The sequence below is a fragment of the Hippoglossus stenolepis genome, chromosome 2, assembly GCF_022539355.2.
Source record: "Hippoglossus stenolepis isolate QCI-W04-F060 chromosome 2, HSTE1.2, whole genome shotgun sequence".
Taxonomy (NCBI): domain Eukaryota; kingdom Metazoa; phylum Chordata; class Actinopteri; order Pleuronectiformes; family Pleuronectidae; genus Hippoglossus; species Hippoglossus stenolepis.
The window spans coordinates 22,475,790-22,494,663 of NC_061484.1; the positions used below are offsets into that span (position 1 = coordinate 22,475,790).

Below are 18,874 nucleotides of genomic sequence, written 5' to 3' on the forward strand. Positions count from 1 at the left end.
ATTTGAATATTTTGGAAAATTCTCTTACTGCTTATGCAAGGGCTCCGACTAATAATCTATTATTAATATGATTAATGATTCTGTCAGTAAAACTACAGTAAAAATATAGACATTTCCATCAGGGTTTTAAGAGAGCCCCTTGACATCAACTTCAAAATGTCTTGTTGCGTTTGACCGACAACCCAACATCTATTATAGATAGACTGTAGAGACCAGCAAAAATATTTTGTTTAAAAGCTCCAACTACAGATTTGAGCATATTTCCTTTAAAAATATTACTAAAATGAGTTATTAATCATTGAAGGTTTGTTGGACAAATTTGGCCCGCAAGGATTTTGTACAACTTTTTTTCCAGTCTTTTGAGAACTTTTAAGAGTGTGTCTGACGAATGATTTGAATCAAGACACCTGTAGAGGAAGATACCAAACATTAATATAATAATAAATTGCCCTTCATCAGAACATTATCGTTCTCCCTCTGGTCTCTGCTCACCTTTCTTTTTCTTTTTTTTACCTCAGCCTGTTGGAGACCTTTCATTCGTCAGAGTGTAATCCTCTTGTTGCTGAGCAAGTTTTTTAAATTTCTGCTTCACCTCTGAAAAAAACAGATCTCTGTGACATCCCCTAAGGCCTGCATATGCATCCACTCACCAACAAAACCCTGTCTTACCGCTGTTAAAGTGATGAAGAGGCACTTGTTACTAAATCAACTGCAGGTGAATACTAAGAGGAGGCAAACTCAAGGCTTTTGTCTTTACAAATAGTCACTGTGAAGAGCTTTAGGGTGAACAGGGCGTTTCAACAGAGTACAGGTGCTGGTGAAACAGACCTGCAACAAGCGTCCAGGCAGCACTGCAGTCCATCAAAAGAAGAGGGACCACACACACTGGGACTCATACGACAGCAGGGTTCATACACAGAGTAGACAAACTATGCAGACGGACACATCAGCTGAAGCCTGTGGGATATCCATTCACAGGTCATCTTCACTGATGGACCAGATTACGGCGAGCAGGACACGGTGAAAGGCACAGGAGCGGCTTGTCGAAGGTCAGCGCCGAGGAATGTCGACACTAAGACCAGACCAGACACAGTGAGGCACAGCTCATATTTCTACAGACTAATCACGGTGAACTTTGATTGTAATTTTGAAGACATATGTAGCTTTTCTCTGCAAAAACTAAAAAATATATATCTGTTAGGAGGCGATAAGCAGATCTGAATATTTTTTCACCAGCACTGGCACTTGGTCCCGATTTTAAACCAAGCTCTGGTTCCCAACCCTTTTGTGAGGACAAAATGTAAGCTATTATTTCTGCCAAAAAATACTGTCAACATGGTTACATCCATTAACTGAAAAGACAACTGAGCAGCGTGAAGAGTTTAGTGTATGTCAGAACTTTCCCTACTTAAGTCATCCTTATAAGTACAGGGATTTTAACAAATGGAGTTTTTCAGATGTATTTAAAGCACCGGAAAACTCATTTATCAATAATAAGCAAACAATTTAACAGTTGGACCAAGAAAACGAACCACTTACCACGACAAAAACAAATAATTTGCTTCATCTGGGATCGGTGGGTGCGGTTTGATCACATTTAACTGGCAGTGGTCTGGCATATAAAAACAACCCACTAGATTTGACATTTAATCGATTGCAAAGAGATCTGCACGCAGACGTATAGCACATGACAGACCCCCAATTGAATCACAGCAAAGTGCTATTCAAACTAGACGAGCCAGACGAAATCACCACTACAGCTGTAGAACAAGTGTAAAGCCCCCAATCACTCGCAGTTCAAATACAGGTTATCAGAGCCTTTGAAAAAGAAAGTACTATTTTCTGTAGCAAAAACCCTGCAGACTACATGATTGTCTATCAAACAGCCACTAGCAGCAGGTGACTCAATGTGCAAGTCACCCTGCCTGTCTCAAAACAAGTTGCAATCATTACATTTCATATGAGAGACAGTGTTGTAGAGCCTATTGTCCTTCGTCGCAATATAAAATAGAAAAACTCAACTGTGGATGGATGCAATGTGTGACCTGAGAATCCTCAGGGAACCAACACAAACGCATTGATCAAATTTATTGTTTTCATTAATTCATATGGGGGGGAACAGTTCCTTGAATCATGTACTTTGATTTGTGAGGGAAAGAAATGATGGACAGCTTAAAGACTCCATTAAAAAGGACCTGTGTGTGTGTGGTCTCTGACTCAGGTGGGCTGCACTTTTCAATAAAAATAAAAATCTGCAATCAGATACATTTGAGCCTCAGGAACTGGTTTAAAGAAGTGCTGTGTTCAGGTTTAGGTCTATTAATGTGTCCAACAGTGTTGAATGATGTGGGCCACGCAGCACAACTTGGATGAATTATTAAATTTCGATGATTAAAATAGGTATTTGTATGTGTGACAGATTCTGTTTGGGAGGTTCGGTTTAGCTTCACGTCTTCAGTCAAATAACAATGTTTAGGAGCTGTGACACTTATCCAGATGGAAGACTGCATCTGTTCTCGGCTACGATCTCACAGTGTGGGAAATGTCAGTGCCTCCAGGCAGCCCCTGCAGCAGGTGGAGGCACATCGCTATCCAGTATGTTTTGTATGTGAAGCACCACAACAGTTTAACACTATACAACCACCAGTCTGTTCAAAAGATGAAAATACAAAGACCACTCGGTCAATAATGAGGATCTTGTTAAAAAAAGATGCACTGTATGAGCATCACGTGAAATAAAGTGATCCTTAAATTTGTGAAGTGATCCCATTTTCACAAAATATATTAAAAAAAAGGCCCCAATGGATGAATTGAAGTGGCACCATATTAGGTATTTCCCCTCAAAATGTTCAGTTACGGGTCTGTTTGCATCCGCAGTAAACAGAACTGATCTCGGAGCTGAGTAGCCAGCCGACTGGATCCGTGCGCTCCCTGGAATGGGACCGCTTCTCAGAATAGCCAATGGCAGATGCCTTCCTCCCCTCTGTGTTATTTGGAGCCCAAGGGCAGTGGAATCAAGCCTCCTGCCGTGCACCGTGGTGTGGTCCTTACTTCAGGACAGAGAGAGAACGGCTGGAAGCTGCGAGTGAATCACTGACTCACGCAGGCAGCCACGTGCTTAACAACAGGGGTCATGGGCATCAAGGTAACACCATCGGATGAGAAGGAGAGTTTTAGAGCATAAAGGCACAGACTGCAAGTAAAACTGGACGCAGACTCCGGGTTGACCAGCAGAGGGCAGTTTCTATAAAAGTAAATTGAAGAAGATTACCCTATTTCTCACTGAATTTATAACATTAGTAAACATTTTCATAAGGAGTTTATGGTATCAAGTTTTCGCCAATACTGCATTATGTTTATTTTGTAATTTATGGTCCCACTTAGAGTAAAATAGACGATAAAGCATGGTATACATTGGGGTGCGGATACCATATGATTGACGGCTAGTACTAACCAATGTGTGCAGTATCCCAAATTCAGCTTAATCCCCACCCCCCCAAAAAATACTCCAATATAGTTACTTCTGATTTTTAAAAAACAAGATGCCACTGGATAAAAGGCAAAACTCAAGTATTCAAAACAGCAGGTCACATATCACTGCTCTATAAAGTAACAAATCGAAATCTCTCAATCACTAATTGGTAAAAGTTGAAATCCTCAGATCTCTTGCTTTGATCAGTTTTTGACGGAGTAACAAGCTCGGTCTCCTTTTCTAGGTTTTTAGGGGCAACACTGAGAAACAAACAGAAAACTCAAACATCTCTACCGTACAAACACTTCAGTCGGATATGGAAACCAAACAGAGAAAAGGAATCTCTCTTCATCTTCACACCAACTCCACTCCAGTGTGTTACAACGTGTTGCATCAGTAATCGCGGAAGAAGACGACGAAGAAAAAGAAAGAGCAACTTCAAAAGATTCATTAGTTTCTTGTACTGTCAGACACCATATTCTGCATTTGGCTAACAACAAACAGGAGGAAGAAAATGGTTGAAAAGGCCTGAGGGATTGTGTTTGTGCAGCAGAGTACCGCTGCCAGGAGAGTCTCACTCTCTTCACAACACTTATCTACAGAAAGCAACATTAAGAAAAGGCAGCTGCTCCTCCAGGGCATCCAGCTTATCTAAAGTGATTCGCTGAACAATGAGCATTTGGGCAGCGCCTATAAAACTTTCAAAAATAAATCGACTGTGTATATATACCGGAGACGGATTTAATTCAGGCGACCTTAATTTAAAGGTGCGCAATAAAGAGTGCATAAAAAAATCTCCATAGCTGATTCTGCTAAGAGACTTTTAGTATTTTAAATCAGGTGCTTGTTCGGTGGCACATTGTTATTTTCTGACGGTTGCTCTAAGTGCTCCCACTGAGGCTGGTTCTCATTATAAACACTCGAGAATTGCTTTTGCTTCCCCCATTACACCTCAATGTAAAATGTGCGTTGCTTGTTAAATTGTTCATTTCAGGTTACTCGGTTTACTAATAAGGAGAAACTTCTGTCCCTCCATAACTCTGTCTGGTTATGCAAGTGAATTTAGTCTACAAATAATCAACCAATTTTGCTAATCCCAAAAAATAAAAATGGGGTGCTGCTAAAACGAAAATACAACTCACTGAAATCTAACATTTAACTGAGGTGAACTCGTGCAAAACAGTTGGTTCTGCAATACAGACCGATAGCATTCCAGTCGCTATCAGATCATCTGACACGTAGCATGATCTGGAGCGCTATCATGTCACGCTAGTCTTGACGTCAAAGTCAAATCGAAGATGTGAGCGTATCTTCACAGTGTATCCAGTCACACGTTTTCAAAAATAGACAGTGAGGAAAAAAAAAACTGTGCATTCAGATAAGAGGTAGGTTTTCTAAATTATAAATCATAGCATGTGCATAAAATCTGACAACTCTCTGCTCTCCGCTCCACACTTTATATTAAGATTTCTTTAAACGGCTTCTGTCTTCATTAACAAAGTTGACAATAGAAAACATATTATCGGGGAGACGACATGCGACAAGAATCCCCGGATACACGCGTCTTAGACCAATTGGCCGGCAGGATCAACACAGCTCGTAGTCTGGAATTAATAAGACCTGCAAAGGCCACCAAATGTCATTAGAAAAATGTAAATAGAGGGGGGGAGACAAAGTGCAGTAAATGTGTCTTCAGTTAACAAGCCTTCAGATCAAACCACAGGAAGCTCCACGGCTCAAGTGAAACTTGCTAGAGAAAGTCGCCACACACCCACAGCACCTGCTCAGACAGCAAATGCATCTTGCTGATAGTTGTTTAGACAGACATAGCTGCTGTGGGCAAGTCCAGATCACCTTACTCCACAGGCCTGCAGCCCCGGGTGTGGCTGGTGAGGAAAGTGATACGGCAACGAAAAATGTCCCGCTGTCAATGTTCTATATCTTGATCACTATCTCCTGTAACAGCTGGATGCCCATTCTGGCTCCCGGAAATACACTGTGGGTTCTGGTGGTCACGTTTTGATTGGAAATGTAAACCGGGACATTATTTTTAAACAGTGCAGTGAGAGAGGTTTTACGGCCTGACAGATTTAAGGAGACATTATAGATACGAGACCCTATGACTGTTCCTATTTGAATATTTGAGCTGGAAATGAAAATGAGGGATGATAAAGAGTAATTAATTCCCTGCAAATCTTTCTTTTTAAAAAAAAGTAATGGCAGATTGAAAATATGCACTTTTCACTTGTGGTATTTGTTCCTTCTGAAGACGCAGTTTCAGGGAACTTAAGTTGCATCGCACCACAGGGACTCAGAGAAATCCCAGCTATGCCATTCACTGGAGTCAGCTGCCAAATGCACAGCAGGGCCCACGTGGCTTCGTGGGACCGTGCATTTCGCTCATGTGGCAGAGAAACTTTGTTAACAATGTGAAAGCTCTTTTTTGGTACAATATCCAAGATCCTTCACATAGACGGCAGTGTTTAACTTTCTTGCTTAGCATTTAAACTATTCCTCATCCTGCATGGAGACAAGTACCAATCAAATAATCTCTATATTGCTGTTCCCAAGAACTCTACCTGTAAATACATTAAAGCTAGGGTTGGTAGTCCTGAAGAAACTAGAAAGAGCACTCCCTCCCACTGGCACTCTCGTCAAAGCTACGGATCCAAAACCCATGAACGATCATCGTGCAATTGGGACGAACAGAGGATTTCCAATGGGCATGTCATAGCTATCATGGATTTATACCCCGATGATGAAAATGTTCCCATCAACGACAATATAATATATAATTCAGGGCATAAGCAGATGTTAAACTTTCAAAGAAACCAATCCAATAGTGGTTGTGACATATTCAAACCCACAAATATAAAACTCGTGGTTGTGTGGTAGAAAAAGACAATTGACCATCAAAGTCATTAGGTTTCATCATGTGGACATTCACTTGTGGACATAGACACTGAGCCACGTCAGGAGTCTGACTAAAGAAGCAAAGTAGAAACGATGACAAAATGCTCTCGATGCTAAGACTGTCATGCAAACTGAAACGCCTCAGCCACTATGACATCCACCCTCATTTCTATTTAGGTCTTTGCTCAATACTTTCTCCTTGCTACAAAATCTACAACCAGATTTTACTGACAGATTAGTGGGCGACATTTTTAAAAGCCTACCTTTCAAATCTAATTACACTGTGGAAACTTTAATTCTAAGGTTAAATGCTGTCGTTCATAAAGATGTCGACGATTTAAGGTTTGAATCTATTTGAATTAACTTGTCAGGACTGTAAAACATAAAGAAAACACATGCCAGAGATATACTGTGCTTATGACAGAAAAGGTCAGAGGAATATTCAGATACCGAGTAAAGAGACTGTGCTCTTTAAATGGAAACAGTGGTCTAAGTTTAATGTTGCATCTCGTTTTCCCGGGCCTTGGGTCTCAATAACACGTCAGATATTTGTTAAAATGATTGTAAAATAACACGTCCCAAAATAATATATTACCTGCTTCAAAATGATTAATTTGCCACACGTAAAAAATCTTATTTATTTATTGTAAAATGGAAAATTGTTATCACATACTAAAAAAAAAGAAAAAATGCACTACACTTTTTTTTTAATTAGACGTACACACGAGCAATTAAATAAATCTAAATAACTCATGTAGCATTGCCCCCAAGCGATTATTTGTTTTGTCTAAAATATCAAAATTATTAAGAATCCTCTGACTACAAGTGAAAATATGTCGAGCCATCAAATGTCTTGTCCCAAAATTAAAAAGTAATCAGTTTATTACAACATAAGCTAAGGGCCTGTTCTCCTGTCAAATGTCTGACATGATCATTTTTCATGAATATAAATTGTGAACAACTTTGTGAACACCACAGAAACCACTTGAATAAGTTGATTTTCCATGACAGACAGTGACAATACACGCAGAGATTAAGCCGTCACGCAGAGGGTTAATCTAGCAGCTAAATAAAAAATATCTTTCAAAAACTGCCCTGGGTTCATTTGGGAGTCCGCTTACTCGTGTCTTATTTCATTCATTTTCAAGTCACATTGCATATTATGCTGAATTAATTTAGCAGGAATGTCAAAGGAGAATTTTAATTCAAGCAGCATTGCTCTTGCGGCCGTATCATGCAAACTAATGTGCTCTCAAAGAGGAAGACTTTTCAAGTGTCACATTTACAGAGTGCTGATGTTTTAGAAACACTTCTTACTTCTACATTACAAAAAATGTAGAAGTAAGTAAATTAATTAGTAAATTTCTTTCTAATGAAAACATCCTTCTCAATAATTGACACTAAAACACCAAGTAAACATTAAAGAGGGCAAAAACTATTGATTTGAGCTAAATCACTGCATAAATATACCAGTAGATGAAATAAATAACAAAATGTCTAGAACTCCTCCTTATTTAATTTGCATGAACTTAAGTTGACTGCGAATAAAAATCCTGTAAAGCCAACTGTAATAAATCTAACGGAGATTTTTTATTAATTCGCACATTTAAAACTTAAACTCAATACAGATGCATTCTTCTTCATTTCTCTTGCGTTACTTAATTTATGTTTTCACTTAAAAACTTAACCTAAAAATAGGCTCATTGACCGACGGCCTTTTTAAGGTTATATGCTGGTGTCCGCCGCCGGCCATGGGTGGAGCCGCGGAAAACCAACCTCGTGTCCATGAGCGTGATGGAAACAAATGATGGAAATATAATAATAAATCCATTGTATGTCACTGTCTGAATTTATTCTTCTCTTCTCTTAAGAATACCACTTCAGCATCGTGAAATGACAAAGCTATTAAGCATAGTTCATCAGTAAGAGTCAACCGTAATTACTTTTAAATGTTTTGTGGGGGTGTAATGTTACTTTACTGAGCGGCACATTCATCAGAGGTGGAAAAGAAGGTCAATTTGTAAATCTAAATGTATAATTGTGCCGATAAAAGCAATTTATTTTTAATAATTTGCAGATGACAAATAAATAGTTGCCCTTTTAATAAACCAACAGTTACTGAAGTGAAAAGGGGGTTAGACAGACGGATGACCTTTGACATTTGCAGGTTCTCTGGATCTACCCAAACCCAAACCTTATGACCAAGCTATTACGTACAATACTCACTCGTCTGCGGCAGAAAGGCAACCCCTGGGCAATGATGTTGATGCTAAATATCTTGAGCACTTTCTGAGGGGGTAGCGGCTCCGTGGCAACGTCCTTGGGGCCCGGCAGGTCAAGTGCCTTGCTCTTCAGCGGGACGTGCTCGGTCTTCTCTTTCCCACAGGCAATGTTTGGCATCTTTCTCCGAGCAGAAGACGACGAGAAACGGGGAATAGGGCAATGCCGCAGCATTGCAAAAAAAAAAAACGGCAGTTTAATAGATCATATCCCAAAGGGAGCTCCGGAAGATGGCCGACCAACGTCTCAAGTATGTAGCTTTTATTAAACGAACGCAGAGTGTTCCTTGGACCTCACAGCCACTGGGCGGACGTATCAATACTGCGCTCGCTGAGCCTCTGCACCTACCTACTCGAAACTCATCTCCCTGTTGACTGGTACCCTTTAAAATATCTCTGGGGTGTGAGGTCACTGCTGTGCCCAAGCCAGGCAGAGCAGCTGTTGTCGGGCCTGAAAAGAGGATGGACCGACGCAGGCTCCCCCCCCTCAAACAGGCCCTGTGGAATTCGCTCTCATGACCCCCGGATGGTGGAATGTGTACCAACAGTCGTCCGACGCAGTCCACGTGTCCAGGGAGCTTCCTCATTGTGGTCATTCTCTGACCCCTTTTCTGGTCCTCCTAACTTACTGGCCTGTATCATCACCAAACCCAGATAACTTTACCCCATGATAACTGTCACCATACAACAAAACAAATGGCAGATCACAACATCCTTGTTCACGTCAACGATTTCTTCTCTTTCACGTACCTAGGTGTTGCTTAATGTCAGTAATTCTAGGTCAGCAAAGAGACGCAGGATATTTCGGGAGACGATCACTATGTCATACACAAACTGTCCCACATTGGTATGTGTGACACATGCCCTTAAATAAGGATTCACTTCACCACATGAGTGGCACAAATGAGAAAGGTGTGAGGGGAAGAAAGTGTATCAGCACAAGGAATGGTGCAAAAGTGGAGAGCCGAGAAAATTTAAATTTCTCAGCATTTAGGCTTTTTCCCCGCAGAACATTAATATGCAACAGCTCCGACAATCACTGCTGAATATGTATAAGTGTACAGATTGAGTGAACAGTAAAAGACAGCCTTCACTGTGCACAGTTAAATGGCTGAACACATGGTAACAAAAAGGACCTGCGGGGCTTAACCTCTCTTCTATTCTCACATCCACCATTGTTTGAGGAGGATTACGGAGCCAGAACATCGAACGGCGTGCACTGAGGGCCCCGACACATCAGGCCGGCAGTCAGCCGGTGGACGCCATTGAGTTTTTGTGGTCAGCCAACGCCCATAGTTATTACAGTATGTTCAGCACAAATGGAGGAAGTTGGCGCCTTATCGGCAGCTGTTCAGCTCATTGGCCATGTTAAACTAACAGTTCTCTGACCGGGACATTCGGCCATTTTCTGCAGTTTTTCTTTACTTTTGCTTTCTGGCTCTTCATACGAACTACAAACAGTTGGAAATAAGAAAAATGTGATTGGTTGGTGTTTCAGTGATATTTTTGGATTCTAACACCAGTAAGGAATGTTCACTGATGTCAGCTGTGGGCTTCACCATCAGCTGCATCATGTTGAAGTAAGGGACTTTTAAACAGACCACATGAGGCAATTCTACTCGGTATAATCAGTTGGCCTTTGTTGTCACAACATCTGAAGCTGCTTTAAGACAGGCACTGAGGTCCGGACAGTTTTCCCACAGGGGCTGTATGTGAGAATGCGAATGTCCAAGTCAGTAGCTCAGGACGTTTTCCAGAACTTGCCCTACCAGCCCCGTGGGAAATATCTAGAAAATGCCCACAGGATTAAAGAGAGGTGCCATACAGACCCAGGAAGATGCCAACTTTGAAAGAAAAATGAAATTCGAGAGCTTTTTGCTGATAAGCCCGACACCGGTATCTATGTGCGGTAAACAAAAACACTGCTTTCCGCAGCAGGATTTAAACACGTCATGCCCCGACTCCTGCATGCTTTGCCCAGGCACCTCGCCTGAATGTTCCTGTTATTGTGAACATGTCTGACCCCAAACCATTTCCTGTTGCATTCTTCATATGTGAAAAGCAAAAGCGATACCCGACAGCAGACATTATCCAGTGTCCTAGAATTATGCATTTCTAATTTCATCCACTCAAATAATTGCCGATTATCATAATTTACCATTTTCCCTTTTTAAACCATGAATGACAATAGACCCCATGCAGTGTATAATAGCTGACAAGGCACCAGTGAACGACTGCTTGTTTCTGACATGCCCCGGGCCTTGTGGACGTTACATGAGCTTTCAGACTAATCTTAGGCCATCAAGCTATGTGACAGACACTCCAGTCGGCTACAACATGATCAGCCCAAAGTCGTTAAAATAGCGAGCCACGAAAACATATTTAACCTTGTGTCCTCTGCAATTCTTGTCCTCTATGGCTGATACAATGTTTTCTTAACCAATATCTATTATGCCACTTCCCACCGAGTGATCCAGGAAGGAGCCACCCACGGCCAAGAATCTCAAAGACAAAGCCAGAGGAGATTCCTGTGTAGAAAGTTCCTGAAAATGCTCCAACAATCATTTATTCCTGACTTTGAGCAGATGAAAGGAGGTTAGTGTTATATCCTCCAACAGACAGAAGATGTGGTGTGAGATTTTGAGGATGTATCTATAAATGCAGGTAGATATTGAGCAAAATACTTATTTATTGGACAAAAAAAATGTCTCTTGCACTGTCGACTTACAAAGTAAATCAGGGGCGAATTATTTTGTCTGGTTTCTTTTAATGCCGTGTCGCAGTATTGCTGACTGGTCATTGAGTTTGCAAACTCCTGATGAGACATCAAGACTGCTGGAGTGTCAGAGGGTCAAGAATGTTTGGCTTCTAGTAACTCAGTCCTCTTACAAATCACTCCCAGCTTTTCAAAACAGCTGAGATGACAGGGCATGGCTGCAGAAATAGGCCCTGTGAAAGTAGGAAAGTGTCGCCCAGGCCTCTGCAGTATGAGGCAGTGGATGACTTTCATAAGGTTCAATCTGATTATGAGGTAAATGTTTGTAGTCCAATCGATAATGAATTCAGATCTGATTATTAGTTGTACTGAAATTCATCCGGGCGGCACAGTGTTATAGTGGTTAGTTCTGTGGCCTAACAAGAACGTTTCCAGTTTGAATCCTAGTCTGTGTGGGTTTTCTCCAGGTACTCCAGCTAAATCTGCAGTACAATAACATGCAGGTTTGGGTCAGGTTGATAAGAGACTCTTAATTGACCATATAGGTGTATATGTCTCTGTATGTTGACCCTGGGATGTACTTGTGACCCAATGTCAGCTTTGGCTCCAGCTCCCAATACAGGACAAGTGGTACAGATGATGGATGGATGAAATGTATCAATACTATTCCTATCAGTTCAGAGCCAGTTTCTCAAACCCCATCACTGCAGCTCTGGAGCATGAGGTGACTGCATAAAAAATATTTTATGGACTTGATGAGATACTATAGCTTACTACAACTAAAACTACTGCGCCATCTAGGTTTACATTCCAGAATTGTAAGGGATCATGCAGAGGCAACGTGGCCCCTGACACGGAGGAGCGGGTGGTCAATTTCCTTTCTATATGTGTATGTAAGCAATGTGAATGTTCCAGGTGGTAGAATTGTAGTTTTTAGTATAATAAAAAAATATATATATACATATTACACCACTGTCATTCTATTCACCCCCACACTGTCTCAACATCCACCAGCAATGAAGCGACAACCTTTTCCAAACGCCTCTGGCACATGAACGCAAACAGCCGTATTCCTTCAGCTGGACAGCGTCCATGTGAGACAAGCAGCTGTTCCCGACCAGGTAAAACCTGTGGTTCAGTCTGGGCATCGCTGCAACAAGCACCCACAACCTGTGGGCCATGGATTAGTGTATGAACATGACTTTCAGACCACTGCCTCCATCTGCTGTCAGCGACTGGGACAACAATGCTGCATTCACTGCAAAATCTCCCCCCAATGCACAATCAACCTGTCAAAGGCAGGTTTATAGAGAAGAGACTCCAGGAGCATAACAATAACCTTTTTCTTTACTCATGTCTGTGATGCAAAGAGCTTAATAATGAAATATTAACTCTATTGACATTCAAATCAAATTGGCCTTACTGGTGATTAGCGTATTTATTGTCAGTTTGATGGAAGAATGACGTCAACTTCTAACTTACGACTATGCTAATTTTTGCAAAAAGTATGAAAATGTATTGCACCATCCTTCTTTATTTGACTTCTACAAATTGTCAAATAAAACAATGTTTCTAGTCAAGAAGGAACAACAACTCATGGCCTTCTGATTGAGTAAAAACAGAAACAAAACCTAATTTGCTGAGTAATGAACACTACGTATAGCGTTGAATCAGGATATGATGAAGGCTACTGTAAAACACAAACTGTCGCCTGTGCGTTGGTAGTGACTCAACTAGTAGCTTTCATGTGGGAGGATGAGAACACTGATCCTTTGTGGCTCATCTCTGCCTGTGTGACAAGGCCAGTGTGTGGGAGACACCACCTACAATAAGCAGGCTGCCTTTTCTTTGGGAAAATATTTAATTAGTGGCGAGGAACAGTAATGTGTATTTGAAGAAAAGTCTAAATCAAATCGTCCGAGTTTGCTTTAGTGAAAACTACTTGGCTGACGAGTTGGTGCACATCCCAATCTCAACTTTCATCATAGAGTAAAATACATTTTTATGTTGGCATTTATAAAGATGTGTATAAAAATTTGATAAGATATCACAAAGACAGCAGAAAAAGAACAGGGAACTATGGATGATACAAACCGATTTAAAGAAATACTTTCATTTCAGATTAATTAATGCTCGAATGTAGATGTCTGCTTAACAGATGGCGGCGGAGGCTGAAAGGGAACAATGATTTGTTTATTGAAGCGAAACAAAATGTATGTACTATATCAAGACACCCACCTCATGGACTAAATATATTTTTTCTAATCTCCTTTTAATCCATATAAATCAAAGTTTTATTAAGCGTGTGTAAATTTAACACCATCACTGCCCTCTGCCCTCATCGTACCCTCCTCCTCCCAAAGGTCCCTGATGAGTCATTATGAGACATTTAATACTGTAAGACCACAGTGTCTTGGTCATTGGCTATAAGTGATATGCTAAAATAAATTGTAGGATGGGCAGACAGCAGTGCACTGCAGGGAGCCTAACATGGGCATAATGTGTTACTGTTTATTCTTACAAGAACACATTCTAAAAAGCTGTGACAGTTTAATTAAACAATGTTTTTGAATGCGTCCAACTCTCTCTGCTCTGTAATAAAAGCAGTTATTCTTCATTTCATGATTTACTGACTGTTAAAATAGAATCACGAGGTCTTTATTTTATATTTGGACAAAAGAATAAACTGCACATTGAAAAGAACATTTCTTATTGCCCATCATTTATGGAGAGTAACGGAAATGGAGAACACTGGGAACTTACAACTGCCAAATTCCTAATTTCAGTGCAACAAATCAAAGTTATCTTAGATCTCAGTCTTACGCTTGCCCGCTATTTTGTTTTTAAAGCCAAGATGGAAAATGGGTTTTCCAATACATGCAGTCTCTGCAGTAGTAACTGTACATTCACAGCTCCGGGGAGTTCCATGTTTCAATGGTCTATACATTTACTAATGTCGAATGCTTTGCCAGGGACAGCAAATCACAGTGTGAGACATTATAGACATTTTAATGTAGACTTTGCTTCTCACGTATCAAATCTCTGAAGGAATTTAAGTAGTTTCCATCAGGGGTTGTGGCATTAACAGCTTTCTTTGTAATGTTTTTTTAAACAACCTTAAACTTACTTTCCACCTGCCCAAGTCAATTAATCTGCCTTCCCAGGGTAAGATATATGACACAATATACAGATATCAACACCTGCTCTCGCCCAACAGCTAAAAGGCTACTGTCAACCAATCAGCATATACTCTGAAGATATCATGTGACACACACACCCTTTTCAGTACCTTCGAATAGACGGGCACCTGCTTAAAATGTAAACCTGAGTGACGTTTTGACTCCACTCCAAAAAAAAAAAAAAAATACCCACATTATGCCTGAGAGGATGCTGAAGCGTGGCTTAAATACTGTTTCATGAATGTGAAACGATCGTCACGAACCACAGGATCGCCTCATTGGCGCGGGGTCAAAAGACGAGGGGGGGGATTAAGCATTTAATTCTGGTAACGTGAGACTACAGCTCACCTGAAGCCTGGGAACATAATCTGTCCTCATCTGAAACGTGCAAAGACATGTACAGAAAGATGAACAACACATTTCAGTTCCTTTTTTTGCAGTTTGGCTTTACACAAGGAGTTCTTTGTTTTTTTAATCTGTCACACACACACACAGAACGACGTATGCATATCATACTTAACCACATGAACATACCAAACATGGGTCGTCTACTAAACTGTTGCATCTAGTTTGACACATGCATGCTGCAGCTGTCGCATCATAGTTCATGACACTGTATGGACTCTCCAGGAACACACAGGATCTTTATACGTGTAACTTATCTGCAGATGAACTATCACCTACCACTACTACATTGATTTCACATTCTGATTTTTGGAATGCTCACTCCAAAACCCTGCGGCCTCTCTCAAACACACCCTGCTCCTGCTCCGTTTCCCTGCACTCCAGTTTAAGTTTGTCTCATCGCGCTCACACTGCTTCTGTGCGTGTGAAACATCTGCTCTCAGATTTCTCCTCTGGTCTCAAGACTGGTTTTTTTCTCTTCTCCACTCAGATTTCTCAGAAGTCTGTCATAATTCCCCCCCCAACCAATAAAACTGGATCCGTACCACAATGTAATTGGTTCTTTCTCGGCCCATGTGTCATCCTTCAGCAGAGTTTCATGGGAATCTATTTGATGTCATCAGGATTACGCAAAAACAACCGAGCAAACCAATAGACCTTGGCAGAGATAATAAATGTCAATCAACTGTTTCAGCACCACGCCTAATTCCAAGCATTCAGGATCTACAGCTGAACAAGATGTGTACGTTCAACATCAAAGCCAGCCGGCCCACGGACCAAGACCCTGACAAACTTATCTGACAGCTGTGTCAGATGGTGACAGACACGCAGGAGCAAATTCACACTACCTGCTATATTTAGGCCAATATAACCAAGGCCGATATCTGAATCAAAGGCTCCGACACGCATAACATCACAGGTACGACACATAATACAGGAAACAACTGTGATGGTTACGAGGGACGTGCTCGTCAACAGCAGTAATAAGATTTCCTCAGTGGGCAGTGTGCCATTGTCAGAGGGAATAAAGGGGGCAGTTTACTATGGTAACAAATCTGTGACAGCTTTAGTCCTTACTATCTATAACGGCAAGGTTATAGATAGTATCTGAGTTACATTGGGAAGTATCAGTTTTAACATTTAAAAAGTTATTTCCAAAGTCCTAAAAGTGCCAAAGAACATTCTCCTCACCATCTAGATAAAAAAATATTCCATCGCCGCAGGGTCAAGAGAATAAAGTACAACTGTAAGAATGTGATTCATGTAATTGTTACATCAAATCAGTCAGAACAACTGTGGACTAATTGACGCATTTTGGTGTACAGATGCCTTCAGGTGAAGGAGTTCCCATCACGACCTGACTCACACACACAAAATGAGTTAGAAGCTTAAAATGAATAAGTAAAAGGCATGTTTAACACTAGCTGATGCACATAATGTCTGTCTGTGACGACAGCATTTAAGATTGAAATTGACTAAGAAATACTTTGAACATGACAACTGGGTTTTATTTGGAATCAAACAGCTTCCATTTTGTCCGTAGCCCTCAGGAGTTGAGAACTGAATCCTTCACCTGATGAAGTTGTTGTGTCAAGCGCCCAGCAAAACAATTAATAGAGTCTGCATTTTCAAACACTTACTAATGAACAGATAGACCTTTGTTAACTGGCTGTCTTGCATTTCCTGCCAAAGTTTATAGACTTAGATAACCAATCAAAGTGTCACTTGTACAGAAATGTGCTTTGTTTACAGGGTTCTGCAGTTTTCAGAAATTCAAATTAATCTTTTCTGGACCCATGACACTGTGGAAATGTGGCTAGCGTTTGTTGAAGACTTGTATTTGAGGATAATGATCCTAATTCTTCCTTTTGAAGACAGTCACGGCTTGTTGTGGAAACTGCAGTAATACATGTATACCATAAGGGGGAGCTATTGTTTTAAATATGTACCACTACCTGCCAGTGCAGTGAAGGGAAGTTTTCACATGTGGTGAGGTGATAATTATCAGTTCATCCATAGAGCTGATTTTCCCGACTTGTTTACTGGCATCTAACTATGCAAGTGGGTTTGGTTTTCCATGTCCGTGTTTTGTGATAACCCTACTCTCCTCCAACCCCCAGAAAATGGGGAGAAATGATTTTTGGCCACAGAAACATGATCCCTGCTATGATGGATAATGCACAGATGGGGTATACTCATGTTATTCCTATGAAAAAAGGTCAAACAACTGCTTCTTACCTTCTTGTTGGAAGAGCTTTGGTGTGTACAACCAGAGTCCAGGTTGTTATTGGGGGTAGACACATTGTTCCTGAGAGAGGGAGACCGCAGCCCTTCCTCCCCTTCTCCTTCCTCCTCCTCCTCCTCTTCTCTCCCGCTCTCTGCTGAATGTTCAAAGTCATCACTGTCTTGGTCCATCTCTTCCTCGTCCTCATCCTCCTCCTCTTCCTCCTCGCCCTCTTCCCTCTCCTCTTCCTCCCCTCCCTGCTGCTGCTCCCCTCCCTCTGTCCTCTCCTCCTCCTCCTCTTGGTGGCTGCCGCTGTTGTTGTTCTCCTCCTCTTCCTCCTCCTCCTCGTCCTCTTCGCCAAGCGGCTGCCCTCGCAGCCGCCTCTGCTCCGACTCCCACATCCATCGGGCGCCTTTCTCCCTACCGTTCACTTCGTTTGGCGGGCCGTCCTCGCCATCTTCCCCTTCCTCGTCTCCGCGAGGGCCGTTGCTGGCTCCTGATTCGCTGGGCGCCCATGGTTGTTCTCTTCCACCGTCAACCTGTGATGCATCAGGCTGTGAAAAAAAAAAAAACTCTGATGAAAAATCTTGATAACACCATTTTGATAAGAGTAAAAATATTTCAGAACATTTCCACAATCATATGACTTATTTACAACTTAATAATCCTCTTTTATTTAAGTTTATATTTCATATGCCTCTAAATCATTATCATATAGGTAACTTCCTTTGATATCAGTTGCACTTACCCTCTGCTGCAGCTGCTCTTCCTCCTCTACTACCCGGTTCATGTGCTCATCCTCGTCGCCCTCCTCTGCCGCCTGCTGGGGCGCCCGGGCTGTGGAGGCGGCGTTACCTCGCACTGCCGGACCCCCCGGCCCCCGACTCCGCCTGCTGCTGCTGCCCCCCGACAGCAGATCCTGGTTCATTTCCAAAAGCCAGCTTGCTACCTCCTGGACCTTCGCTAGGCTGTCTGAGGAGGAGAAGGGCTTGGCATTCTGCAACACACAAAAAAGACAGAAGACAAATGATTAAAATGTGATTGCTTTTGCCTTCAGGCTCTGAAGACAGATAACTTCTGTATAAAAGTGTAAATAAGCCTCATTCTGTTCTTTCCTTCAAATTAAAATAATGGACATTCAACATTTGCTGTTAGAGACACTTGTGCTGCTCAGTAGCAAACAGACAAGACAGTTGGAGTGATTTTTTTGGGCTTCCGGTCACAAAGCAGCACTGGATCTGACTCACATCCGGATGGAAGAACAGAGTAGCCTTGAGAGCTAGTATCCCAACTAAAAACAAAGCCAATAAATAAAGTCCAGTCCGTCAAATACAAAAGCAATCTTAGCTTGAATGTACCAGAATATTGTCCAACAAATAACCTTACGGTTGTGGAGTTTACGAAGGTTTTGAAAGTGAAAGATATTGTTCATCTTCAAAATCTGCTGTGTTGCTGGAAAATAAATTTTTAAAATGGAAAACCAACTGCATAAACAGTTTGCTTCAGTGATATGTTGCATAATTTGTGGAACTGAAAGACAGGCACCAGAGCTTCATCTACCATGAGACAGCTTCGCCTTCTAATGCACCAGTCACCGACGTGGCAACGCAGACAAGAATCCTGCTCCAGCGACAAGGGCTGTGCAATTAATCGATGTATTATCAAAACCTCAATAGGGACCGGTGC

General features: G+C 41.5%; 2 protein-coding genes across 3 annotated transcripts in view; both read right to left on the reverse strand.

Annotated features, from left to right (window-relative positions):
- The window catches only part of fbxw7 (F-box and WD repeat domain containing 7), a 62,126-nt gene extending 53,052 nt beyond the window's left edge, over window positions 1-9,074 (reverse strand). The window contains exon 1 of one of the 2 annotated variants that reach the window (XM_035169361.2): window positions 8,612-9,074. In XM_035169361.2, the coding sequence (XP_035025252.1) occupies window positions 8,612-8,839 (228 nt within the window). In that variant the 5' untranslated portion in view covers window positions 8,840-9,074. Of the gene's footprint in view, window positions 1-8,602 lie in introns of both variants that reach the window. The other variant, XM_035169353.2, reaches the window with a different exon arrangement.
- LOC118117273 (cilia- and flagella-associated protein 251-like) overlaps window positions 1-18,874 on the reverse strand; it is a 62,620-nt gene that overhangs the window by 12,804 nt on the left and 30,942 nt on the right. Inside the window, exons 4-5 of the mRNA XM_035169382.2 lie at window positions 17,937-18,185; window positions 17,203-17,742 (exon numbers count right to left, since the gene is read on the reverse strand). Of these exons, the coding sequence (XP_035025273.1) occupies window positions 17,203-17,742; window positions 17,937-18,116 (720 nt within the window). The 5' untranslated portion in view covers window positions 18,117-18,185. The remainder of the gene's footprint in view (window positions 1-17,202; window positions 17,743-17,936; window positions 18,186-18,874) is intronic.